This window comes from Camelus dromedarius, chromosome 29 (assembly GCF_036321535.1).
Source record: "Camelus dromedarius isolate mCamDro1 chromosome 29, mCamDro1.pat, whole genome shotgun sequence".
Lineage (NCBI taxonomy): Eukaryota > Metazoa > Chordata > Mammalia > Artiodactyla > Camelidae > Camelus > Camelus dromedarius.
The window spans coordinates 21,411,637-21,439,390 of NC_087464.1; the positions used below are offsets into that span (position 1 = coordinate 21,411,637).

The following is a 27,754-nucleotide window of genomic DNA, read 5'->3' on the forward strand; positions in this document are numbered from 1 at the left end:
GTCTGAAACTCTTCTGTACACGTGTTTTCTCCCATTCCTTCTTTCATACTGAACTTGCTCTGTCTCCTTGGAGATTTCCAGACTCTCAAACTCATCTTCCTTTCATGGTCCTTCATGCATGTCCAGGTGGGAGTCCGTGGTCAGAAATTTCAACCAGTTTTTGTCAGTGCTCCCTTGTCCTCTGGTTTCTGTATTTATCTGTCTTGCCCACCCCAAACCTGCCTTGTTACAATCAAGGCCATTTATTCAGTATGAAGTCTGTCGACTAGTCTCCACTCTAACTCAACATTTCTTTGTGCCCCCCCCCCCCAATTATCTTCCCCATCCCCATCCTCCTTGGAGAGGGGTCGGGGGAGGATTCCTTTCCACGAGTAACTCCTTATCCCATCCTTTCCTTCCTCTTCCAGAACCTGGTTCTACACTTTATCTCCTCTCTTGCATCTTCATTTTTCATTGCCTATAAACAGCTCTCTCCTTAGGGGCAGATCCAGGTTTTGTAGGGCCTGAAGCTTATTCAATCTAGAGAGCTCTCTTTGAGAAAAGAAAAGTTATAAATACCAGGGGAGGGTATAGCTCAGTGGTAGAGTGTGTGCTTAGCATGCACAAGGTTCTGGGTTCAATCCCCAGTACCTCCAGTAAACAAACAAACAAACCTAATTACCTCCCCCCTCCAAAGAAAAGAAACAAACAAAAAAACTTAAAAAAAAAAGTTACAAATACCAACTTAAGAACAAAAGTTAATATTTGTTTAGAAGGGTCCTCTGCCTGTGTAAGGAGCCCTGAAGCTTAAGCATCAAAGTAAATCCATCTCTGTCCATATTATAATAAAAAGAATACAAAAGCCTAAAGCTTTCTTTTGCTTTGCTACTGCAAATGACTATTCATTTCTCTTTCTCGTCTCTCTGAAACCTTTTGATAGTCACAGGCCTAATTATAAAGTCAGAGCAACACATATCCACCTTGACCTCAGCCCTCCGGTTTCCAGGGCAGCCTGTCCAGATCGGCCCCGCTGCTCCCTCCTGGAGACGCCTGTAACCTCCCCAAGGCGGCACCGATAACCGAGCAGCTGGATGTTATGTCACAGGAACTAAATAAGATGATGTTACTCCTGATATCACCACAACCTGAATTTGTGTTCGTATTTTTTATTAGTTTTATCCAAAATGTTCTAGGTCCCATCAAACTTTATTTTCTAAATCTGCCAAAAAAAAAAAAAGTAGTCTACATACATTGTCTTCACTCCCACCCCATGTCCACCATTGACCTTTAATACCTAAAACCCGTAGCTTTTTCTTGGTCCTGATCTTTCTTGCCCTTTCCACAAATTACTTGACACATGGGTCATCCTCTGAATTTCGACTTCAACCATCACCCTGTATGACTGATCCACGATTATATGTCCCTTGCTCTGACTTCCCTTATAAATATCAGGCTCATAATACAAATTCTCTAAATGAGATCCCATCAGCACCTCAAATTCATCTTCCTCTGGTTGTGTCAATAACATCGCTTCCTCCCACCCACCTGCTTTAGAAATTTCAAATTGTTCCTTTAAACAAGACAACACTCCTCTCTCTCCCTCTATTCCTGAATCAGCTAAGATCGAGCAGTTGTGCCTCAGAAATATCCCTAGGATCAGTGTAGTCTTTCCATTCCCACAGCCATTTCTATTTCAGTGTTTCTCACTACTGACTTGGACCAATCCAAAAGACTCTATTGTTTGGAGCTGGAGAATCTCTGAGCCAGATGTGACTTGCTGCATGGAATTAATGGCAGGCCAGATCTAGAATCTGCCTCTTCTTGGTGGCTACTTCACAGTTTTAAACCCATTGTAATCCATTTTGTGCACTAACACTGTATTAATTTTCTTAAAACTTATGACTCTCACCAAATGAAACTGTAGTAGTCCCTGGTATGGTATTTCAGGGTTCCAAAATCAGGTCTCAAATAACATCTCAACTTTATTTCTTCTTGGCTCCTTGCTGTACGCTATAATCAAGTGGGATCTTGAATGTTCTCTGAACAGGGCCATACTTTTATGCAGATAATTTCTGAAATTAATTTCTTCCTCCCCTGATACGCAGTAGTTCAGTAGTTTGACCCTCTTATCTCCACATGTGACCTGATGCTGTCTTTATGCATCTGTAGAGGACACTGTGGTTGACTCACTGACATTCATTCCATCCCAGATACTGCAAATCCAATGAATGATCCCACCCATTTACCTGTCATTGGTTTAGGGGTGGGCATGTGACACATTTCTGGCCAATGACACAGAAGGGAATTCAGTTAGGTGGATTCTTGGGAAGGTTCCATGTCTTGGAAGGAGACGTGGAAGAAATAGTCCTTTCTGATCTGGATACTGTCATGTCTGGATGTGACCTGCAAGAATAGCTACAGCCACCTTGCTCTCAGTGTGACAAAGGAGATAGAGAGTCTGGGCTCTTGATATTTTTGAAGCTTTAATCAGCCAATCCTGGTGCCTGCTCTGATTCTGGACTTCCTGTCATGTGAAGTAAAATATTTCCTTATTGTCCAAGCCACTTTAAGTCACAGTTTTCTGTTATTTGCACCAGGAAACAGTGTATTGTTTCCGATGTTAGACTTTAAGCTTCTTGAATTCAGGGACTACGTCTATTTACATTGCTAGCCCTCTTACAGCTTGGAACACAGCAGATGCTCAAAAAATGATTGTGAAATTAATATATATGTATATATAATTTACATATATACATACATATACTTTATATATATATATATACACACTTCTGAGATATTACTAGTAAAAGTGTTTGCAATTTATAAGGCTATTTATTTTTTCATACCAATTTAGAGATAACAAAATGAAGTTTAGATAGATGAAATAATTTGTTCAGGGTATTTTATTTCTCAGAGTCATACCAAGTTCTGAACAGATTTTTCCTCTTTATCTCAAATCCTTGTCTGTGCCTGCCATGTCTGTTAGGGTCCCAAGAGTACTGGGGACTGAAGGAAAAAGAAAGCAGCAAACCACACTCGTGCTTAACCCAACAATGATACCAATATAGTATTCTAGTTATTTCTGACTCAGAGCTCAGGACTGGAACCCCTTCTTCTCCCAGTCCCAGTTCACAGTGGTACCTCTAGTGCCAGGGCCAGGAATCTCCATAAATATAACACTTTATATGGGGAGGTATTTTCCTGGAAAGATGGATAATAGCTTTTACTAGATTCTAAAAGGGGTCTGCAGCTCCCCCCTCCCGGGACAGGCTAAGAAACAACATGATACAATACTGCAGAAGAAAATGAAAATAAGAACTTTTAAAATGTTCCACATTTTAGTGGACTTCATACCTCCCTGTGTTCTTCTGTATTTTAAATTTTGTTATCTAAGGGACCAGTAGACCAGGGGCCACCTATAGATCATGAGACAGGAGACATTTAGGCACCAGGGAGGCTAGGTACCTCCAGTCAAGACCAGTGTAAAAGGAAAATGCAGAGGCCTTCGTTGGAAAATTACTAAGACTTTCAAAGTGGCCACAGCAGAGCATTAAACCAAGCACAAGGCCGTTCTAAGCCAGGAGCCCTATGCAACTATAGGTTGCACAGACATGAAACTGGTCCTGCCTCTAGTACATATCACTAAACACACTATTAATTACTGCCCAATTACGTTATATTCCTTTGGACTGCCATGCAGTCCTCCAACCATTTTGGGAGCACCTAGAATGTGCCAGGTATTGTGTTAAGTGCTGAGGATTCCAGAGAGGAGCATTCATTCAGTAACACTAGGTGTCTACAATATGAAAGGTTTCGTTCCAGGTCCTGGGAATATGGCTCTGGATAAGACATTCAAGTTGGGCAGGAACACTGAATAAACAGGAAAGATATCAGATAGTGAGTGATAGGTGCTGACAGAGGATGATGTGATACAGGGTGACTGGGTGGCTATATTTTTAGATTAGATGGTCAGGGAGGCCCTTCCCGAGATGACATTTGAGGTAATACTTTACTGAAAATAGGCCATGGGAGGTGGAGAAGGTTATCTCAAGCTTGGGAAACAGCAAAAAAGCTCAAGGCAGTAAAGAGAAAATGAATGCCAGAGTGAACAGAGGCACTGGATATGAGGAAGGATGAAACTGTGGGAGACGGGAGGGAGCAGCCGGCAGGGGCCCAATTACCATCTTGGGTGAAAGGTTAGAGAGCAAAGGAGTGAGCAGAGTCTGGCGAGAAGGTCCTGGCAGGAACTGAGGGTAGAGAAGTGGTGCCTAGGTGACTAGGATGAGAGTAGCGGAGACGAAGCTAGGTGGGCCGAAGTGGGTCCAGAAAGCAGCCCGCAGCCTCCCACCAGGGCGGGGGCTGGGTCAGGTGAGTGGGTGGCCCGCTCCGAGCCTCGCAAAGCACCGCCCCCAGGGGCCGGCGCGCGTCCGCTGCCCCGCCGACGTGGCCGGCGCGAGAGGCCGCGCACGTGTCTGGTCCCAGGCTGGGGGCGGGGGCGCGCGGGGGTCTCCGGCTCTTCCCGGTGATCCGGGCCGGTGAGCCAGCTGGCCCGAGCTAGGCGTCCGCGGGCGTTAGAAGCCGAGCACATGGGCCAGGCGGAAGGGGGCTGGGTCTTGGCGAGGAGGGGGCGGCCGGGCGGGCGCGCGCTAGCCGCGTGCACGCGCCGGAACGGGGCCGCGCGGGGCGCGTCGGGGCGGGGAGGGGTAGGGGCAGCCCTTTCCCAGGCGGTAGCGGGGGCGGCGTCGCTGTTGCCCTTTTAAGCCGCGGGGCCGCCGCCTCCTGCCGGTGGAGTCAGTTACAAAGGGAGCAGTTACCCAGGCCGCCACACAGCCGCCTGCTGAGGCCTCGGCGCCCCTCGCCATTTTCCAGACCCGATCCGACGCGGGCCGCGGCGGCGGCTGCGGCGGGGAGAGGCGGAGCCGCGAGAGCGCGGCCCGGGCCGGCCCCGCGGGGCGGTCGCGGCCGTGACGGCGGCTCCGGGCCCGGCTCCCCTTCCGCACCCCTCCCGCCGGAGATGAGGGGAAGATGTCCGTGTCAGGGCTCAAGGCCGAGCTGAAGTTCCTGGCGTCCATCTTCGACAAGAACCACGAGCGATTCCGCATCGTCAGCTGGAAGCTGGATGAGCTGCACTGCCAGTTCCTGGTGCCGCCGCCGGGCAGCCCGCACTCGCCGCCGCCGCCGCTCACACTCCACTGCAACATTACGGTGAGGCGCCCGGCCGCAGCCCCGCAGGGCCGGGCCGGGGCGGAAAGCGGCGCCCCGAGCGCAGGGACAAAGGGGAGCCTACCCGGGAGAGGCCCCCTCGGACCCCCGGGCCGAGCGGGGCGGGGCGGGCCCGCCCCTTTCCCCGTGAGGGGCCCGGCCCAGGCCCCACCGGGACCGCGCGCGGCTCTGGTGGGAGGAGGCAGACGGCGCGTTCTCCGGCTCTCCCCGGGGGGCTGGGTTTGGGGCTGCTGGCCCCTCGCGGCCCCCGTCGCCGCGCCCTGAGGTGGGAGACCGCGGCCGGAGGAGCCCTCGCGGGGTCGCCATGGCCGCCCACAGCCAGGGGCCTGCCCGGGGGCCGCGGCCGGTCGGCCCCGGCTGCCGTGCGAGCCCCGGCGGGGCAGGCGAAAGGCCCTCAAGTTTGAACCCCTCATTCTTCAGTTAGGTTTCCCCGTCCCACTTATTCCCCCAGTTTTTTTTTTTTAAGTTTGTGTTTAAGGAAGAACTGACATTGAAAACTGACGCATTTGAGGGGGGAAAAAGTTTAGAATGCAGCCTCCGGCGCTGTTTGAATTATCCCACTTTCCTGCCGGTCTGGCTCGGCGCTAACGCGTTTCCGAAGGCGCCTTGGACCTTGGAGGCGGCAGGTGCTCCGGGGTATGTTTATGCAGCCCCTCCTGTGTATAGCCGTCCAAATTAGGGGCAGGCGAAAGGAGATACGTGCCCAAGTTCGCGGCCCATAGAAATCATATTATGTCATGAAGCCTAAAAGACCCTTTAAAGCTCACTCTTTCACTTCATCTGAAAGCTCGTGAGAAACCAGATGCTTCGTAAAATAGTAAACGTGTTCAGCCAGTTTCTGATAAAAGTGTACGATGGGGCCGTTCGTTGTGAAATTGACTTAGGGTATTGGGCCAAACTGCGGAGTATAGCCCTTATTATAGCAGGAGGCAAGGTGGTGATTTCACGTTCCTCTAAATGTGGCTAAAACCAAGTCTGGCGTCTTTAACTCCCTTTGGTTAAGTCAGTAAGTACTTAAGTGCCTACAGCGTACCTGGAGTCTGCAAAGGCCTCGAAGTTACGATAATTAACATTAAAATAGTTTTTCAGAATTCTGGGTAGTGTATATTAAAAAAAAACGGTAAATGCAGTGCTGAGGTGAGATTTCATGTATTGAGCATGGCAGTTCTGGTCTGGGCGCTGGTTTTGCAAAACTGGGTAGAGCATTCCCTGCTTTCGGAACTCTCAGTCTTCTTGGGGAAGAGTTTTATACAACAAAGTGCGACCAGGTTTTCTATTGTATCGTTACGAAAGCCAAAGAGAGTAATTAACTTTGACTTTGGCGGTGGGAGGGGCGAAGGCCTTGAGAGGCTAATTTTGGAGCTGGGCTTTCCCAGGTGGAAGGGAGCGAAGGGACAAAGGAAACTATCGAAAAAAGACCCCAACGGTTGAGAAAACGTAGTTTGCTCCGGGGGTAGAGAAGTTAATGGTAAACAGGAAGTAGTAGTGAGCCTGAAGTCGGTGATAATAAGGGACTGGTCTGAATGGTGATTACTCTAGTAGAAGCTGAGGTATAGCCAGGAAAAGGTAGGTAGGGCTGGTTTGACTGACAGACTGAAGTTGTAGACTTGTGGGGAACCCCTGAGTTATTCAGGTGAGTGGGAAAATGTGTTTGCCATCCAGGACTAGGAGTGATACTCTGCAGTGAGTGGCATTAGGAAATGTGTGTGTGGTTTTGGTTATCCCAATGGGGGTGGGATGGTAGTGTTGCTGTGCTGGCATTTGGTGCCACGGGTACAGGGATGCCAGATGTCTTGCGATGTTCAGGCAGTCTGCCACAACAAAGATTTATACCACTTCCAATGCTAGCAGTGCCCCATTGAGAACCATATTGGAGGCTGATGGAGTCTGCTGCACACGAAGATAGTGAGTGAGTGATGACCTGGATTAGGGAATGGAGCAGTAACTGAATTAGAGACACCTGGGGAAAGGAGCCTGGAGGGGGGACTAGTACAGTGGTACCACTAATACAAACTATTGCAATTCAGATGTTAGTGAATTGTAACAGACATTATCAGAAGATACTGAAGATGCTCAGTGGATATGAATGTGTGTTAACTTTATTATGGAGAAATATCAAACGTATTCAAAAATTGAGTAGCGTGGAGAACCTCCATGTACCCAGCCTAAACAATGATTAAAGTTTGGCCAATCTTATTTCATCATCTACACCCCACCTCGGAATATTCTGAAGTAGATTCCAGACATATCACCTCATCTGTAAATATTTCGGTGTGCGTCTCTAAAAGATAAAGACTCTTTAAGCATGGCTGAGTGTTTTGATAAAATCTCCATGGTTTGCTCTTGATACCATTTTCTTAGAGGGGAAAGAGCAAGGGAAAAATGGAGTTGGATTTCAAATGCCAGGACCTGTCTACTCTGTGATTTGCCGTTCTCTAAAAAGTTTTAGCGCTTAAAAGAAAAAAAGAATGTTTGATCTATTTTTAACTTTTCCTTGTGTCCCCAAATATTTATTGAGCTCTTCTGTATGCCAGGCCCTGACTTCTCCATGCTTACCAAAAAGCATCCCAAGGCAGTAATGTTTGAGTGAATGGTACCTCACTAGTGGTCTCCCTACATGGCATGCATGCCAATTTCTGAATAATCCTCTCAGGATATTGTGCCCCCCTTTTCTTTCAGGCTTCTGCATCAGCAGTTTCTCCCATGTGGAATGTGCCCCTTACACCACTCCTATCTGTCTTGACATGTCTGACCATCCCCAAGGCTCTTCCAGTCATTCGCTGTTTATGCTGATAGCTATTTCCCTTCCTGCCTTCTGTGGCCCCTACTGTTTACTGCTTTGGTTATATTTTCTTATGTTCTGTTATAGATTTGGGTTTGTCTTTTTTTAAGTCTTTTTTTTTTTATTTTATGGTGACATGGAAGAATATTCTGTAGTTATGCTTTTCCTCTTCCACTTAGTAAACGCTTAGTAAATATTTGTACTTTTGACTGTATAGCCACCATTCTAGCTCTGTTCTGTTTGAACAAAAATCTTATATAAGTTAACTGCCAAGAGTTGGTCAAAAGGGCAGAGAAAACATCAAGAAAGTGTCATTGATACTGCATAAATATTTAAAAGGCTTCTTAGAGCTCAATAGGAAATTTGCAATTTGACTTCATGTGGAAGAGTTTTGAGACGTAAAAAACAAAACAAAACATAGATGTTTTGATGTTTTACTCTTTAGGCCAAGGGAATGGAGCTAAATTTTTTTGTTTTATAAATTTGTCCTCATCGTAAATATGAAGGGAAAAGAGTCCCATTTTCACCTTCAAGGAGTCTTTTTTTAATTTGTTTTCTGTGAACTCATGATATGAAAGGTTGTTATGCAAACTTAATATTGTTTTTCCATTTTCAGTAAATAGTTCTAATTGCCAGTTAGTGCTAGTATCCAGTTGTTATGATCACACGTAAAAAGCAAAGCACCTTGTTTTAATAACCTCTGGCTTTCTTTTAGTCCTTTTGAAATATTTAGCGTAACTTGATGACTCCATTACTCCTTTTATGGACTTCTTGGCATCTAGGAACTCTTGGTAGGGAATCACTGTTTTAGAGTGAAAAATCCCCCCTCCCCCAGGAAATAAACTAGCTGCTAAATAAAACTTTATAGTAATTTATTATTTGTGTAGCATAAATCATTACTCTTTCTGCATGAATGGCTATTTGCCAGGATATTTGTGGTAGAATTTTTATTTGTTTGTTTAACTAATTAAATTCCTATTCATCATTGCCAAAGAGCTGCTACCCCCCCCCCCCCCCCCCCCCCCCGCCAACAGCAAGATACTAAATTTAAAATGTTACAGCTCTGAGTTTAGGAGAAAAAGATTTAGTCTCTACTTAGTAGTTGGGACCTTAAGCACATTACTTGTTTTACTGAGCTTTTCTATAAAGTAGATAATACTTTTTGCCTCACATGAGAACATATATATGAAAGCTCTTTAGCAATAATGATGTTCTCTAAGGTATAAAAGTGATGGTATTATTAGTGGTTGCATAACACTTTATTTTGAAAATGCTTTTTAATAGCTTTTCATGGGAAATAAACCAATGCTGTTAATTTCTTAGTTTTTCATGTTTCTAGTCTTTGATAGAAAGTAGCCCAGACAAGGTTATACAATGGAAATAACAGAACTGACTAAAGAGCCCAAGACCTCTTCTTTGGTGTATTCTCCAGGGACAGATTACTTTTCCAAATTGAACTCCTGGAGAATCTTTTGGAAGTATCAGAACTGTCATGTTAAGCACCTAAGTGGTACTTTCAGTCCAGAAGAATCATTGTTTATATTCAATTGACCAATTTATAACACAGAGTCAAACGCCTAGTCCTTATATATCCTCCCTAATCCCGGTTTTTATGCCTTTCCTTGAAAGGAGCAGATCTATGAAGAGGAGACTTAGGTTTCCAATTTGTGAATGGTGTATCCTTTAGTAAATTGATTTTTTATTGTTAAACTTCCTTAGACCTGGAAAAGGGTAGTATTTGATAAATGTCAGCTAGTTGAGGGGTGGGGAATTAAATTGAGTCTCTACCAAATGTAAAGCATTGCTGGAGAGCCAGAGTGCTGAAGCAGAGGTCCCTCTTTCCCAGGCCACTGAAATAGTGTTCAGAAAGACTAAGCAAACTCAGAACCAAGGAAACCAGTGGTTTCTGCCGGTAGGTGTTTTGAATCCTCTTCAGCATTTCCGTTTTCTCTGACTCAGTTTTGATTAGCTGTAATTTGCTACTCAGATCACATGGGTGTGTATGCATTTTTCATTTACCAAATGTTAGTGTTTTTACTCTGCTTCTGAGGGCTCTGGTTGTCTTAGATACTTAGTTGTAGTTGCTTACTTGTAAAATGATTAGCAGAGAGCAATTTCTTTTTCTTTCTCTTTTTCCTTCCTTCCTTCCTCCCTCTTTCCTTTCCTCCTTTCCTCCTTCCTTCCTATGTTGTCAGATCATTTAGAATTCTATTAAGGTACCATGTGGTAATTCTGTCAGCTTATTTCATCTTCCACCCTACATTTATTGAATAGCAAAGTGTGAAAATAATGTGTCACGTAACTGTTCTCTAGAAGAATTACAACTGTTTTATCTCTGAACCTTCAACAAGAAGTATATGCATCAATTTTCAAAAAAAATGATGAAATCCTTGGAAATGGCTGTGTCCTATCAATTGGAAAAACACCAGAAACTGAGCGTTCTGGCAGGCAGTGTTGCTGGCTGGTGCTTGTTAGAAAGCCACACATTGGTCTCTTAGTGGATTTATGCAGAAAATAGACACAGAAAGTTATTTCTGAATAAGACAGGAATTCCTTAAGCAGTGACAAGCAGAGAGTCTGGTTTGATTAACCTTGAGTTATGTTGCCTCAGATCAGGACAACACAGCACAACATTTTATGGTGGCAGTGGCAGTGGTGGTGAACTTGTTTGAATAACCTTTATAGCGGTGGTCATAGACAACTTCATCCTTCAAGCCTTAAAAATCACTATAAAACTAATAATAGAATTGAGGAAAAACAAAGGTCCTGAGTAATTAGTTGCTTAGATAATTGTCTAAAGTTTTCATAACTGTGTTAGAAGCACATAAACATTTAATGTAAGGAAGCTGCTTGAACTTATATTGGGATTTTTGAGCACCATCCAGTAGTTAAAAATTGTATATCATGAGTCATTTTAAAGACAGATAGGAAGGAAACTATCTTTTCAAGATAGGTACAAAGCTTAATTGTTAACCTTTTTAAAAATTAAAAAGCTTGAAGTGTATGAGAGGTTGAAAGTATTAATGCTTAGTTTTAAATATTACTCATATTTATAGATGCCTTTCAGAGTATATGGACTGTCTTTTAAATATGACACTGAAGAAGCCTTGACTGTGATGTAGAGTTTGTGCTGAAGATTGTTTCCAGAGATGGTGGCAGTGGATGTTTTATAATGTAGAATACAAGACATCCTTATTTCAGAAATCTAAAAACCAGAGAAGCAACACTAGAAAAAAATCACCTATAATTCTACTACTTAGAAGACAACCAGTGTCAAAATTCTGTTACATATCTTGTCATCTGGTCATCTTTTTTTCTCCTATGTTTACATAGACTCCCTCTCCCTTAAAAAAAAATCAGATTATTTTGTAAACTTTTTTTTTTTCAATAATATTGTAGACCTTTGTCATAAGTTATTCCTCTACAGTGGCTTCAGTTACCATGTGCTGTCCTGTTGTATGGCTAGAGCACTGAGTCAGTCATGTCTTCTAGTTTGGGATATGTAGGTAGTTTCTGATTTTTTCTCTTTTAAACAGTGCTCTGAACATTAATAGCTAGAGCTAAATCCTTGTGCATTTAGCTAATGTCCTTTGAAATTTTCCTAAAAGTGATAGCTTTCCATTCTTAGTGATAAATCGGTTTCTGGAGATGTTGTAACAAATTATATTGTATAGGAACTTTTTTCTTCTTCCCAGTAGCAGCTTTTACTGTCAGACTGGTAAAAATGTTAGCAAGTGTAAAGTGAAATGGGCATTGTCACAGTCATGATAGAAAGTGTAAAGATCTATGACTCCCTAGGAAACAGTTTGGTTTCTTTTAACCTTCCGTTTCAGCAAGATAAATGCTGACTACCCCTGGTTGGCCAACATTGTCCTGCGATGCTAGATCTTCAACAAAGAGAGCTCTAGCCCCAAAGAAGACCCAGGTTTGCCTGGTTTAGCTCATCTGACAGCTAACCATGGGGAGTAGGATGGGCTGGTAGAAACCTGTGCTGGGTTTTGGGTCAGGAAAGTAGGTAGGAAGATGGGAAGGAGATAGGAAAACTAGCCTCAGTGGAACCACATTAATACAGAATGATGAAAGGATGTTTCTTACAAGGAGTTCTAAGAGTGAGAGGGAAAAACGTTGGGGCTTGGGGTTGGGGTTGGGGGGGGCAGGCAGCAATTCTCAAAGGTTTTGGAGTTAAGACTCTTTTACACTATTAAAAATCTACCGAGGACCCGTGGAGCTTTTGTTTATGTAGGTTATCTATCAGTATTTATCACTAGAAATTAAATATTTAAAATACTGATTTATTAAGATAAACTCATTACATGTTAATATAAATATTTTTATGGAAAAAAAGACCATATATTTTTTAAAAGACCATTTTTTTTTAAAGACCATATTTTCTAAACCAAAAATTTTTCAGTGAGAATAGTGGAACAATTTTCCTTTTTTTTTTTTTGTGAGTCTCTTTGATGTCTGGTCTGTCATTTGCTTCTGCATTCAATCTGTTGTGATATGTTGTTCTGGTTGAAATAATAGGAAGAAAATCCAGCCTCACACAGATATATGGTTGGAAAAAAGGAGGATTATTTTAATAGCCTTTTTAGGTAATTGTGGATATTCTTTTTGGATACTCTACCAAAACTTGGTCTTTCTTGAACTTTGAATGGATCTTTAACCCTTGCATGATATTGTAAATCATGCATTGGTCTTTTGGAAAATTTTCTAGATGTTGATACTTTTCGTTATATAACATGAAAAAGGTTATATTCATTAATATCACCATCAACCTCATCAGAATACTCTTAGGAAGCCATTAGACTCACAGTGATGGATAAAGGTTTTGTGCAATTCTAATTTTTGCTTGAAAGCTTGAATTTTATTATTGGCAATAAATACTGTCCTTTGTTTTCCTTGAAATGACAGGCTCTCATTCTTTCTTGAGAAAATGTTTATCAGAAACCCAAGTTGGAATAACCATTGTTTTGGTCAGTCATTCTTTCAAGTAGTAGGTTCAGCTCACAACTCAGTCACACAAGTGCTTTTTCTAAAGTGTTCTGTAGGAGTGCTCATGTGTGCTTCCTGTTTCATCACTTGCAACATTAGAAAGACATAGGATTGAGATTTAGTAAAATAACTGCTTCATCACAGACATTCTTTAGTGAAACGCCTTTTTCTTTTAAAAACCTTAAATGCATGGTGGTGAATACCATGACTTCAAGTATAGTTTGGTATCACTGCCTTTATCTTTGCTAAGGTATCCGCAGTTTTACCCACTGTTGTATTTGCAGTGGTGCAGATGTCAATGTGCAAATGTCACTGGTGCAAATGTCAATGTGAAAAAGGCAATTAACTTCTTAGTATTTTGTAGAAATAGTTTGGAGCTAGGTGTCCAAGAGCCCTACTTTGAGAGCTATTGACAAAGTGCTCAGACCTACTGTGTATCCTATTTTATGTACAGGATTAGAAAACATGGCTTAGGTAATAACTGATCTCAGTAATTTGAGGGGGGTTATTTATTTATTTACCTTTTTTTTTTCTTTTTAAGAGGAGGTACTGGGGATTGAACCCAGGACCTTGTTCATGCCAAGCATGCATTCCACCACTTTGAGCTATACCCTCCCCCTGATCTCAGTAATTTTTTTCCCAATTCTCATAACACGGTTTTGAGGGTTTTAGACCAGGACAACAATTTACATATTTTATTTTGCTTATGCAGAAGTTTACTAGACAAACGCTAATCTACATAGTGAAGCTCAAAATTTAGTTGTTTTTTTAAGGCTATAGAAAATGCAAATCTAAAACATTAAAAATGGTTTAAATAGTATGCTCCTAAACTAGACTGAAGACTGGGAAGAAATGCAATACTCAGTAATCAATTCTCTTTAAGAATAGGATTAATTTTGGTTTTGCTTTTTTTTGGTGGGGCTAGGTAATTAGATTTATTTACTTATTTATTCTTAGAGGAGGTACTGGGGATTGAACCCAGAACTTCATACATGCTAAGCACGCACTCTACCACGTGAGCTATACCTTACCCCCAAGAATAGGATTAATTTTGAAGACAATCTTCCTTTTAACCTTAAAGAGGTTTGAGACACAGTAAGTTTGAGGAATGAGAATATAAAAATAAACTATTAGTGAATGGATATGATGTCTTACTTCAATACAGTTTTTTTCTTTAAAGAACATTTGGTAAAATGCTTTAAAAATACTGTTTCTGTGGCTTCAGCTATATTATAATTGACATTATAGTTCTGAAAGCAGTGCTTCTTTAAAACTGTTTCTGCATAATTCTTTTCCTATGACTAGAACCTAATTGCAGCTAATACTACTAATAATGGCTTTTCCCAATTTATAATAGAAAACAGTACAAATGAACGGAGTAAATGTCTGTTAGTAGGTGAAAACATGTAATGCCTAGTTTGTTAACTTTTTAAAATCAACACGTAATTGTGCTTTTAAAAATATATATGTGGTAATAGCATTTCTTGGTTGTACTGTTTGTGTGATGGAATAAAATGTTGGAATTTTATGGTGTTTGAATTAGTTATCTATTGCTCTGTAAAATTTCAGCAGCTTTAAACAACAAGTATTATCTCACAGTTTCCATACGTAAGAAATCTGTGCCTGGCTTACCTGGGTTCCCTGGCTCTGACGAGGCAGACAAGGTGTTGGCTGATGCTGCAGACATCCCAAGGCTGGACAGAGGAGAACCTGCCTCCAGGCTCATTCATGCCGTTCTTGGTGGGGTTCATCTCTTCACAGGCTGTTGGTCAGAGGCCTTTCTTAGTCCCTTACCGTGTTGATTTGGGCCTCTCTGTAGGGAGCTGGCTTCCATTAGTGGGAGTAAATGAAAGAAAAGAGCAGGAGAGGGTGAGGAAGACAGAACTTTTCCTCTGTTTGTAACCTAATTTGAGAGGTGATATCCATTACTTTTGCTGTGTTCTGTTTGTTAGAAGCGAGTCATTAGGTCTAGGGAGGGAATTATACAAGGGGGTAAATACCAGGAGGTTAGGATCATTGGGACCATTTTAGAGCAATCCTGTTACAGTGTTCAAGAGCATCGTTGACATCTGTGAGCTGGGAGCACACAGGCAGTAGCTTCACAAGGAGAATACACCTGTCTCAGAACCCAGCTCCATTGCCAATGAGAGCTGAATGTAGCCCTAAGATAGCTAAGTTGCTGTTCTGCCTTCTAACACCCGCTATGTTTAAGAAGTAATCTTAACCTCATTTAAGAAATCTGTCCTTTAGAAACTACATTCCTTCTTGCAATCTAAGAAGAGAGGGAAAATTATTAGGAAAAAGGCAGAATTAATTGGGATTGATTTTAGGGGCCAATTTTTGAATGGAGAAAAATCTCAAAGTAACTTCTGTAATTACACTACTCAGAGAGCAAGCAGTACAGTGAGTAGAAGATTTAAAAAATCATTTTTAGCATTTGTAAGGATTTAAAAATGTGCCTAGATGTGTACTCCTTCGCTTTATTTTAAAAATTCAGAATTGGATATCATCTAGGTAAAGCTTTCAAATGTAGCTTTATTCTATTAGAAGGTAAAAGGAGTATGGTTTAAATCTGTAAACTGTACTTCAAGGTTGGGATGTTTTTGTTTTTGTTTCTGTTTTTGTTTTTGCTTTTTGAGGAATTTATTATGATTCCAGATTTTTTGTTTGTTTTTTTGAGGGAGAGGTCATTAGGTTTACTTACTTACTTATTTTAATGAAGGTACTGGGGATTGAACCCAGGACCTCGTGCATGCCAGGCACACCCTCTACCACTGAACTATACCCTTCCACCCTTGATTCTAGATTTTAAAGCCCTTAAAAAATGTTTAAGCCGAAGAATCCAGTCCATGATAGATCTTTCTTTGTAAATGAAGGAAGCCTATCTTCCTTGGTGCTTGAATACCATTTTTTTTTCCCTGCTTTTGATAAAGCATAACTTTTGCAGTGTATTCTCTTCTGTCTGTTTTAAATCATACTGCTTACTGGGTAAAGTTCTTTTTTTTTTGTTTTGTTTTTGTTTTTGTTTTAGAGTTATGAATTCTATAATACGGTGCAAGCAAGATTATACCATAAAACATTATTTTGGTTAAAAAATCCATAAGAAATTTTGTTTCTTACATAGATTTTAATGTGTTACTTTTCTTCTCCTGATATGTTTTACTTAAATTTGTGACCATTTTGCCATTTAGTGGTGTGGTTTAATTGCATATCCAGGTTAGCCTGTATGTAAATATGTTTAACATAGGTGTCTCTGCAACAGGAATCTTACCCATCTTCTTCACCGATATGGTTTGTGGACTCTGATGACCCAAATCTGACATCAGTTCTGGAACGTCTAGAAGACACTAAGAACAACAATTCGGTGAGAAAATAAGCCACGCTACTTTCTTTTTTTCTCATGAACATTATAGAATTTGAGTGTTAAGAGGTAATATGATATAAAAGCCTGATTAATGATTGTTTGATAACCTCGTCTTCAGGTCCTCCAAGATTTTTTTTGGTCCTTCAAATTTGACTGTTTACTACCTGGTTTCTCATTTTTATTTTCCATAGGTATAGTCTTAATTTAGATCAGAAATTAGGTGGTCTCTTTATCATAAATTTTAATCATTAAACCAAGCAGGCATCTTTGGTTGAGACCACTAGCCAAGGTAGGCAACGGAAAAGGGGGAAAAGATGGAAGTAGATATAAGGGGGAAATAATGATAGAATGACACTGATTGCTTTTTCTGTTGAGAGTCTATAACTCTGTAGTTAAAGCCAAAAGTATACAAATAAAAAATTTTTTTAACATTTTTTTATTGAGTTGTAGTCATTTTACAATGTTGTGCAAATAAAAAAATTTTTAATATATAAAGAAATCAAACTTTACAAATTTTTTAGAAACCTGGTTTCTTTGATTATAAAACTACTAAGTGACCATTGTGAGGGAACTAGTAAAATTAAAAACAACAAAAAAGGAAAATAGGAAAATTTTGCTAGTTGATATAACCACTGTTGACTTGATGACTCTTTTTAATCAGTATTTTTTTCCCTTACTAGTGAAATACATATATTCTTATACATATGTTTTAATAGTTGAGGTTATGTTCTGTATAGCCTTATATCCTTTTTTTAAGAGTTAACACTACCATTGTAGTTTTCCATGATGTCATACATTCTTTATAGAAAAATACCAATCATTATTTGCAGGTGACATGATTGTTTACCTTTAAAAAAAAAATCCAAATGAGTTGGCTGAAAAAGCAATTTTTAAGATGACTAGTTAAAAGTTCTATTGTATAAAAATCAAATTTTCCCAAATATCAGCTATAATCAGAAAATATAGTAGACAGGTATTTTATTGACAATTACAATTAAATTTTAAAAAGTAAATACCTAGGAATAAACTTAGACATGCAGGTTTTGTAGCAAGAAAACCACAAAAATCTGCTGAGTGGAATAAAAGACTTGACTGCTGTTCCTCGATGGCCGGACTCCGTGTTATAAATATGTCAGTCATCTCCGTTGCGTCATGTTAGTTTATAAATTGAATGCAATTCCAGTACGAATCCCAACAGATTTGTTTCTGGAACTTGACAGAATGATCCTAAAGTTTGTTTTGAAGAGTAAATAATAAAAAATAACAATGAAGTTGGAAAGAAAAGAAATGAGAGACTTGCCTGACCAGATATTAAATAAAGTAAAATATTGAGTACTGGCACTGGACCAGGCAGATGGAGGCAACAGAAGTTTAGAACAGTCGTGCAGTTGAGAAGCTAGACGGACACATGTTCATGTCTCCAGCAGGGGAGGGGCGGCAGGACAGGTAAGGAGTGATAGACATAGCCTCCTTACTCCACCTCCTTTGAGGAGGTTGCCTCTCAAGATCTAAAGGTGTAAATTTTATAACAGTAGGAATGAGAGGGGTTATTTTTTGATGTCTAAAATATTCCATCAAAAAACGCTCATATCACTTACATGTGGCATCTAAAAAAAGTCACACATGTACTTATTTACAAAACAGACTTAACAGACATTTAAAAAAAAAAGCCATTTAGGATTACCAAAGGGGAAGGAGGGGAAGGGATAAATTAGGAGTTTGAGAATAGCAGACAAACTACTATTTATAAAATAGACAAACAGCAGGGTCCTACTGTATAGCACAGGGAACTATATTCAATATCTTGTAGTAACCTATAATGAAAGAGAATATATATATATATATATGTATATAACTGAATCACTATGCTATATACCAGAGACTAACACAACATTGTAAATACACTATACTTCAATTAAAAAATAGTGTCAGCCGCAAAAAAAAAAAATACTCATAAAGAAAAATGACATAGGAGATAAAATTGGGTCCAGTTTTATATTAAAAAAAGTAAATGTATTTACATGAAAGAAAAAAACCCCAAGCCCATCCTCCACTCTTTCTTACAGTCTCTGCTAATTATTTTGTAACCTAGTGTCTTGACAAAATAAGCTATGTTTCCTTACCTTTAATTCATTTAGTTCATTATAATCTAGATTCTGCCTTCATTGTTGTACTAAAATTTTTATCTCTAGTTGTCAAGTGCAGGACTTCCTTTTTAGTCCTAAATTTTACCTTTCTGCAGCATTTTTGGTACTGTTGATTCTTTCCTTATTGAAATGTTCCTTCATTCAATAAACATTTATTACTTAATTTCCACCAATAAAGAGCTGGTTAAATTGAAATTACTGTATGGTTTTATGATAGAATATTATGTTGTAGTTAAGAAGAATAGAGCCAGTCTTTCCACAAGAGCACATACAATTTTATGATATACTAAATGAAAAAGCAAGTCAACATATTGTCTGTAATCTGGCCCCTCTTGTATACAATGTTGAAAAAAAAAATCTATATCTATGCTGATTTATACATACCTGTTTTAAACCTGAGTGGACATAAGAAACTATTAGTAGTGGAATACAGAAAAGTATTTCTTAAAAAATTGACTGGCTTCCCTGCCAGGTGCTGTCATAAGTGGTGGAGACAAGACAAATCCTATCCTAGTCCTCTGGGAACTGATAATCTAATGAGGATTTCCATCAGATCGCTGTCTCTGTTTTTATCTCGTTCTCACCCTGCCTTGCCTCCTCTGAGCTCTTATTCCTTGGTCTGCCTCTTCTCATTCTGTGCTTTCTCTGAGTAATCTCTTCTACTCCCAATTCTTAAATCAAGGCCTATGTTCCAGTGACTCCCAAATCTTTATCTCTAGCTAAAATTTATCTCCTGAGTTTGAAACTCCATTATCTGTCTATATATCACAGTAGATCAGGGAATCTCATGGGGATGTGCCATGACTGTTCAGAATGATTCTATCTAAATTTAAACTCATCTCCCTCTCAGCACTCTATCACCCCCATCATGTTTGCCCTCAGTAATTCTCTCTGTGATTGTGAGTAGGGCAAAATGAAGTAGCTAAGCTTGTTACTCATGCCTGAACCTGGAAACTATCTTAGAGTTCTTTTTTATACCAGTGTTTCCTGACCCCCACCTCCCACCCCTAAACTACCTAGTAAATTTCTAAGACCTGTCCATCTACTAAATATTCTTCTAAATATTTCTTAAGTCCTTCCCATGGTCTTAGTTTCTTCCTCTTATCCCCTCAAACACTTTTTTGGGGGGAGCGCATAGTTGAAATTCCTGGAAGATGTACTGCCCTGCCTTTCTTACCGCTTGGTGCAACTCCACCACACTGCTGCCTTTCCCACGGTACTCCTGGAGCTCTTCCTGTACCAGGGGTTGAAGTGTCTGAGTCTGTGTCCACGTCAACCTCCCTCGTCTTTATTATGTGCTTAGCACAAAACAGAGCTTATTGGAATGACAAATCCACAGTGGGGCTTTGCTGCTTTTTAAGCTTGAGGATATTTTTTGATACTGATTGACTGCTAACCTTTCCTCATATTTACTTGCTCCACTGTCCACTTTGAAAAGGCTTGTTCTTTGCTTTGTTTAACCCATTCTATCTCTGTGTCTGTTTTCCTTAGTCCATAAACCTTCTTTCTTTTCATCTCTCTTCTTGGTTAGAGATATCCAGGAACCTTCCTGACCAAGGGAAGTAAGTCGCCTTACTTGCTCCCAGGCAAGTTGTCTGATACTGACCATTTTTCTTTAAACATAATTGCTAAACTTATACATTGAAAACCTTTTTTTTTAAACAATGAAAAACATGTTTGTGCACATAATTTACCTTACTTACCTCCTTAAAGTGAATATGCTTATAAAACAATCTGGATTTAAAAGTGGAAACTTGGATTCTTCTTTGTAGTTTTCCTAGTGAGTTTTTTTTCTTTTCCTTTCTTTTTTTTAAGACAAACACTTAAGAGTCTACTAAGTGTCAAGTGTTTTTACAGAAGATTTTGTTTAATCTTTACCATTATAAGAAGGTTTTAATTTCCTGGTTTTATAGATAGACCAAAACTCAGGGAGTCACTACTATATCCAAGGTCACCTAGATTCCAAGGCTGTGTCTATTAGACCATATTTGCCTCTGTACTTTTAAAATGACTGTGACTGTGGAATATATAATGTTATAACCCATGTGCAACAACACTGCGTCTATTTTTTGTAGCCTCGTTAATGTATTAGCGTACTCTTGTAAGTTACCAAGAAGAGAAGTTAACAGCTGAAAATTAGGCGATGTCTGGAGCTCCCCTTCCTCTGCCTTTATGTTGATGTCATTCTGCTAGGTATCCATTGTAGGGATTGCACTCAAGCCATAGTAACTTTCTTGCACTAGCACTCCCTAAAATATATTTTTTAAGACTGTTATTTTATCTGTAGGCTGTAATTGACCAGTAACAAACTTTTTTCACTTCCCACTGGATTAGTTACAGTAGTGTTAGCATTATTCATGTCTTCTGAGGGCTCTTTAACATAATGCTTATTTACTGAAATGTGTTTTGTAGCTTCGTCAGCAGTTGAAGTGGTTGATATGTGAACTCTGCAGATTATATAACCTTCCTAAGCACCTGGATGTTGAGATGCTAGATCAGCCACTACCCACGGGCCAGGTAAAGTAAAACTTCTCTAGTGTTCTGGAGCTAAAACAAATTGTCTCAAGCAGAAGTAAAGCTAGAATGGTTTTTCTTACACAGCTTACTAAGAACTTGATTTTTGTTTTCCTGTTAAAGTGCTTTGTTTATTTTGTTTCAGGTACTAAAAATAACTTTTCATTCTTTGGACCTGCTGGTATTTACTATGACGGACAAACAATTGTCCCCTTCACCGCCACCACCTTTTTGTTGTTGTTAATATTCCTGGTTTTCATAACTGTTCCTTGCTTCTTCAGTTTTTTTGTTTGCTTTCGCTTATTCATTCACCTTCACCTGGAATGCCATCCCTTTACACGCATTTATACTACTTAAGGCCTGAATCAGATGTTGTCTCCTCCAAGCAGCAGAAGTACCCACTAGCTCACTACCACCTCTAACTTTTCTGGATTTCTAGATTTACCTGTTTAGGCATAATTATTAACTTTGTATTACAATAAAGATTTCGCTCTTATGCCACCCACTTTCCCATCCACCTTCCCTTCCTAAAACATCATTATATTTAGTCTAATGAATAATCACCATTTATCATTAAGATTTTGTCGTGTAGAGTTTTCTATTATGGTATTTCCTTTCTTGTACAGTTTTTTGTTTTGCAGTGTCTTCCTTATAATAATTGTTAGTTTATAAAACTTACGTTCTGTCTCTTTTCTGTGAGATCTCCCTCTCTCCTCGAGCCTTCGGTTCTTCTGCACCAGGCTTGGCGAGTTCTCTGGGTTGGCTATTCAGCTGTCACCTTGAAATTTTTCTTGTCTTCTGTGCTGGAGTAGTTTGTTTCGTGATCTCATGTATTCTTTCTTGGCTTAGCTCTTCTCATTTTGCCTGAGTGTATGCTCAAGTAAAATCCTAGGAAAACGTGAAAGAGTAGTACATTTTCTGAGTTCTGACTTCTAAAAAATATGGCCAAATCACTGTAGGTTTGAATCTTGGTTCTGCTACTTATTAGCTGTCTTACCTAGTTAGCTTGGGCTGATTACCCAGTGTAACATGCACGATAACTTCCCAATGCAAAAAGGGGGAAAGGGTAGCAATACCTACCTTTTGGTGGATTCGTTTCCATTGTTGCTGGTCCTCAGTATGGATGGGCCTCTTCAAATTTGGACTCTTGAATCTTTCTCCTTGCGTCAGTGTTCTTGTATTTTTTCTGTGGTGACTTTCTCCTTTCCAATCTTCATTTGTTCATTTTGGAATGCCTGCTAGTGGGATTTTAGACCTCCTCCCTTGAGTCTTTGTGTCTCTTATTATCACTATATTCTATCTCTTTGTTTTAAGAAAAATGTTCCAGAATTTGAAATTATCTTTAAACTTTCAGAAATTTTATTTGGACAGTCATAACTGTAAGTTTTATTTTGGTTATTTATTGCTGCTTAACCAGTTGTGCTAGAACTTAATGGCTGAAAACAACAGTTTACTCTCTCTCATGATTGTGTGGCTTTTCTAGGTTTAGCTGGACAGTTTTTCTGCTAACTTCACGGTGCAGTCAGACAGTGACTGGGACTGGTAGTCATTTGGATAAACCACTGCCCTGGAATGTCCAACATGGCTTCTTCATTCACATGTCTGGTGTTTGGTGTTTCCTCTGTGACCTTTCTTACCACATGGCATCTCATCATTCCAGAGTCTCTTCATGTGGCTTCTCTTTCTTTGGGAAGGTAGTCAGAATTTTTATGTTTGGTTTCTAAGAGCAGAAAAATGGAAGCTGCCAGGCCTTCTGAAGGTTTAGATCTGGAACTGCCCCAGTGTCGTTTATTGGTTAAAGCAAGTCACAGGACCCACCCAGATTGACAATGGGAGGGGTCGTATAAAGGATGAATGCTGGGAGATGTGGTTCATTTGGGGTCCTCTCCAGAGATGAGTCATAAGCTCTAAGAGCCTTTTCTTGTTCTCTGATTTTTCCTTATTCATAGCATTCTATTTTTGTTTGGTAGATGTGACATATTCATAAGTGTCTTTAAGGAGTTACTTTGATACTCTCCCTCTCTAGCATCTCTGTTTTCTCTTTAATAAGTTTAATAAGTCTTAAGTAATATTTTTTCTAGTTTGTCTTGGTCTTTTTTTTTCTTTTTGGAGACTTTCCTTAGATACCTATTCTGTGTTGCTCATTCATATTTTTTCTTTTCTCTTTTCTCGTTCATATTTGAGAGTGTTACTAAAAAGTTGATTGTGAGTTTTTTGTGGCCAAGACTTGTCAACTGATAGCTTTTAGGAGGAATTTAAGCTGACTTCCAGCCCATATACCTCCACCCTCTACTTCCTGGTATAATCATAAATGATGGCTGGAACTTCTTGGTTTCTCTGGACATGAAACCTTATAATCTCTTGCTTGAGGTAGATATGTCTGTCTGAGTTCCGCTTAAGGAGAGCAGTGTGTTTTGGGGGCTGGACAATGTTCTGTATATAGATTTTTGGTTAATTTCTGTTTTTAGTCCTGTCCATCACTCCTGCTATCTAGGGTACGTGGTGTCTTGGAGTCTAGAGCCTCTTCAGGGTCCTGTGGGTCAAATTAGCCTCCTGATTGTCCCTTAACCTATGGCTTTACTTGTTTGCTCCATTAATTACCATTCTTCCATTTACTGTCATCCTCTAGCACGAGTGAATTCTTTTTTCTGCTCGTAGCCCGTTTTCTTTTCTTTTTTTGTTACCATTGTGTGTTTCTACAGTGTTGATTTCTTCGTTGTAATTTTAGTGAAGCCTCAAAAAAGAGAGGAGATGGGAGAAATAATATGTCCGTGTTCAATTTTCCTTCTTTGGAATGTCTGCAACTTGTTTTTCACTTAACAGTATATTGTGGACACAGTTCATGTAGATCTGCCTTGTTTTTCATGATGATGCAGATAATTCCACATAAGGATATAATATAACTTCTGAATAACATGAAGAAATTTCCTAATTTTGAATCATCCTTACATTCCCGTAATAAACATTCAGCATCTATATAGGTTGGGGGGTAGGGGTGGGAACACAATAGATATGATATTTTATTTTTTGATTTTTCCACTTTAAGTGAGATTGTAACATTGTTTTGTGTGTTTCCTTTTAGGCTCTTCTTGCTTCATTTTGGTATCAGGGTTAAGTCATCTTATATGATTTGGGAGGCTTTGTATGTTTTTTCTGAGATCTAGGACACAGTTTAAATCAGTTTTCAACTGGAGGCAAATTTATCTCCCATGGGACATTTTGGAAATATCTGGAGATATTTTTGGTTGTCACAGCTGGCCGGGTTGGGGGAGGGTGCTGTTGGCTTTTTGTGGGTAGAGGGGATGTTACTAAACATCCTGCGATGTCAGAGAGTTCCTCACAACAAATGATTTGGCCCCAAATATTGGTAGTTCCAAGGTTGAGAAATTCTGGTTTAAATAAACATCTGAACCTGATTCATTTTTCTCTTCTGTGTATTAGTCTATTCAGATTTTCCATTTCTTCGGTCAGTTTTAGTAGTTTTAGATTCTAAAAAATGGTAACTTCATCTGTACATTTGAAACTTATGAAGATGTGCAAAGTATTTACTTTTTGCCTCTTCTCATCTGTGGATTATTTCTAAATTTTTTTTCTTTATCTTGATTACTTGTCAGAGGCATATCTGTTTTATTGTAATGGTCTTTTGAAAGAGTCAACCCTTAGTTTTATTTGTTAAATCATATGTATTTTTCATTTTCTGCTCTAGTTTTAACCATTTTTCCTTTTCCTTTCTTTCTGGTTTATTGGGTGAATATGATTTAAATTACTTTTTTTTTTTAAAACCAACATGTAAGGGTATATGTTTTCTGAGTGCTGTTTGACTATAGCACAGATATAAAAATTTTAGTATACTTATTTTCTAACTAGTTTATATTTTATAAGTAGTTTGATTCCGTTTCTTGTTCATGCTCTCATATCTTACAAGAAAGAGTTTTAAATAATATGTATTGAAAACATGTAAACGTAAATTTAGTATAACAGATAGTTACAGTGGTACCTGGGAAGTACCACTAGCCAGCACCCAGGTGAGGAAATAGAACATTGCTTGCACCGGAGAAATCTTCTGCAAGCTCCTTCTAGATTATCATTTCTCTGTTTGCTAATCTTTTCCTTACTTTTCTCTAATTTTATCACTCATATTTGCATCCCTGAACAATATGGTTTAGTGCTGCCTGATTCTGAGCTTCATTTTGAGTCGTATATGTATTCTTTCATGTTTGTCTTCTGCTCAACATTGTGAGTAAATTCATTTATAGTGTAGGTAGCTGTAGTTCTTTTTCATTGCTGTATTCCATTGTTCGACTGTATCATAACGTGTTTACCATTTGACTGTTGACTGACATTTGGGTTGACTCCAGTTTGCTGTTGGGAACAGTGCCGCCGTGATCATCCTTGTCCACAGCACATGGTGCACCTGCGGCGGTATTTCTCTGGGCACATGTTTAGGAATTTGATTCCTGGGGCATGAGGGTCGATTTCTTCTTAGAGTCAAGAATTATTTAGAAAAACATTTTTAAACATTCTCAGGTGGCTTTGGGGTTTTCAGCTTTTCACTGTGGTCAGAGAATATGGCCTGTAACCTTTCAGCTGCGATATCAGCAATCGCTTAGACTGAATCACTGATGTCACTGTTGTCTTCGCTTGTTGCTGTTTCCCATGGTTCCCCTCTCTGAAATACGACCTTGAATAATGTCTTCTGTTTCTTTTCTAGGAGGATTTGTGGGGATGTGTATGGAGAGTGTTCCTTGAATTGTCAATGTCTTTGTTCTTATTATTCATTTAACAAATATGTGACTCTGTAAAGTACTTGTGTACTCTGTGTAAGTGCTGAGGATCCAGTGCTGAATAAACACACATGTGGCACCCATCCTGATGGGACTAGGTAGGGAATTCTGAGTTCATAGTTAATCTCTTCCAGGTTCTTCACACTTTTCTTCTGGTGTTCATTGTTGTAGATGAAAAGTCTGAATGCCTGTCTGATTCTTACTTCTTTCTCTGTATTTTTTTCTTTCTGGAAGTTGGTTTTTTTCCTTTAACTGTGAAGTATGGGGTTTTACTCTTCAGCTCCTTTGGGGCATTCAGAGCCTCTTGATATTCTGAAATCCTTCTTCAGCTTGGCAGCATTTGTCTTTTTTCTTCCTTTCCCTTGTCTTCTGGGTGAATGCTGGATGAATGTTAGATCTCTGCATTCCTATCTCCATTTCTCTTAACTCTTCTCTTATTTTCATCACCTCTCCGTCCCTCCATCTCCTTTTTCTCCACATGATAAAGGAATGTCGTAATTTCGTTGTTGTCTTAATCATAAATGTTTGTTCATTCAAGTCCATTGTGCTCTCTGGCCCTTCTGCTGAGTTTTGTTTTTGTTTTTTGAGGTGGGGATCTTTCTGATTTCCCAAAACTGTCTTGTCCTTTGTATAATAATCTTTCTAGATTTTGTGGATGAATTATCTTCTCAATTATTGCTAAAGATTCTAATTAGATTTTTTATTCTGTTTTATTTCCTACATTAATAATGTCATGACTTCAGCTTGTTCCACTTAGTGCCTTTCTTTCAGATTGCTAGTTTTCTTCAAATATCTGGTGGTGCCTGGTTATCTGCTCATTTATAGATGAGGTGCATCGTTGCTGAGTGTCAGTTGTTAAGAGTATCCTCAGCAGCTGTCGCTCTTGGCTGGCCTCCCCCTCCTGGCTTGCACACCTGCGCTCTGCCTGTGGTGTGTGAATGGGGAGGTGCTGGCAGGTGGACTTTCTGACTCCTGAGTGAAAGGAAGAGATGAATCTGTTACGAGATTTTGCTGCTGCATTGAGTTACATTAAAATATGGTTCTGACACCCACACTAAGAGGCCATCAAGGTAGGCCTTCTATGTGAGCGTAATCCTTACCAGCGGTAGTTGGAACAAATACAGTAAGAATTTTGGGGGAAAAAAATACTATGTACTGTGTCCTAGAGAACTATAGTCTGGTCCAGGAAACTTATCTTTTTGAACTCTGTCAAAGCTAGATATGAAGGCCCTTCCTAAAACTCTGTCAGAGTCATTGTGAAGGAGTGTTAAGTTGTGTCTTACAGACAAATATTCTGTGGTAAGTAACATGTTATAAAAAAAAATAGATCTTTGGTAAAACGGTGATCACTTTACAGTTTTTAGTTTTGTGCATTGTCTATTCCTTTGTAACACATTCGATCTTTTAAAATGTAAGACAGTGGATTTTTATGGAAAGATTCAGGCTTTTCAAAGCTAAAAAGGTAGATAATTTAAGGAATCCATGGTCTCCTTAAAAAGTGAAAGAAGTCATTGGTCCTATACACATAACCATATGTATAAAATATTTTCTTACTTTAAATGAGAATGTTTAAATTTTTTTCCGTTTTGCTTTCTATTTGACTGATTGCCTTTGTTAATTCCTAAGGTATCTATTAAGTTGAATTGTTCAAAATTGTTTCTTCTAAAAAGCAGATAAACATTACTTGTCAAATCAAAGCTAAATTTAAAAATGTTTCAACTGTAGTGAGCTCTGCTGGCGGAACTGTAGTGACGGGTGTTGACGGCTTGTTACTAGAGTCTCCTCATGTCCTCTGCGTTTATTTGTTGTATGTAGTCCTGGCAAAGTCCTTTTCTTTTTCAGAATGGGACAACAGAAGAGGTGACTTCAGAAGAGGAGGAAGAGGAAGAGATGGCTGAAGTAGGTATTTTATATAAGAATAACATTTTATAAATATCTTCACTTTTGAACATTTTAGTAATTTTCT

General features: G+C 39.5%; 1 protein-coding gene across 3 annotated transcripts in view; it reads left to right on the forward strand.

The window, feature by feature from the left end:
* Nucleotides 1-4,752: 4,752 nt before the first annotated feature.
* The window catches only part of UBE2Q2 (ubiquitin conjugating enzyme E2 Q2), a 54,144-nt gene continuing 31,142 nt past the window's right edge, over nucleotides 4,753-27,754 (forward strand). The window contains exons 1-4 of one of the 3 annotated variants that reach the window (XM_064480673.1): nucleotides 4,753-5,184; nucleotides 16,242-16,343; nucleotides 20,903-21,007; nucleotides 27,631-27,687. In XM_064480673.1, the coding sequence (XP_064336743.1) occupies nucleotides 5,005-5,184; nucleotides 16,242-16,343; nucleotides 20,903-21,007; nucleotides 27,631-27,687 (444 nt within the window). In that variant the 5' untranslated portion in view covers nucleotides 4,753-5,004. The remainder of the gene's footprint in view (nucleotides 5,185-16,241; nucleotides 16,344-20,902; nucleotides 21,008-27,630; nucleotides 27,688-27,754) is intronic. The other 2 variants (XM_064480672.1, XM_031440749.2) reach the window with 2 other exon arrangements.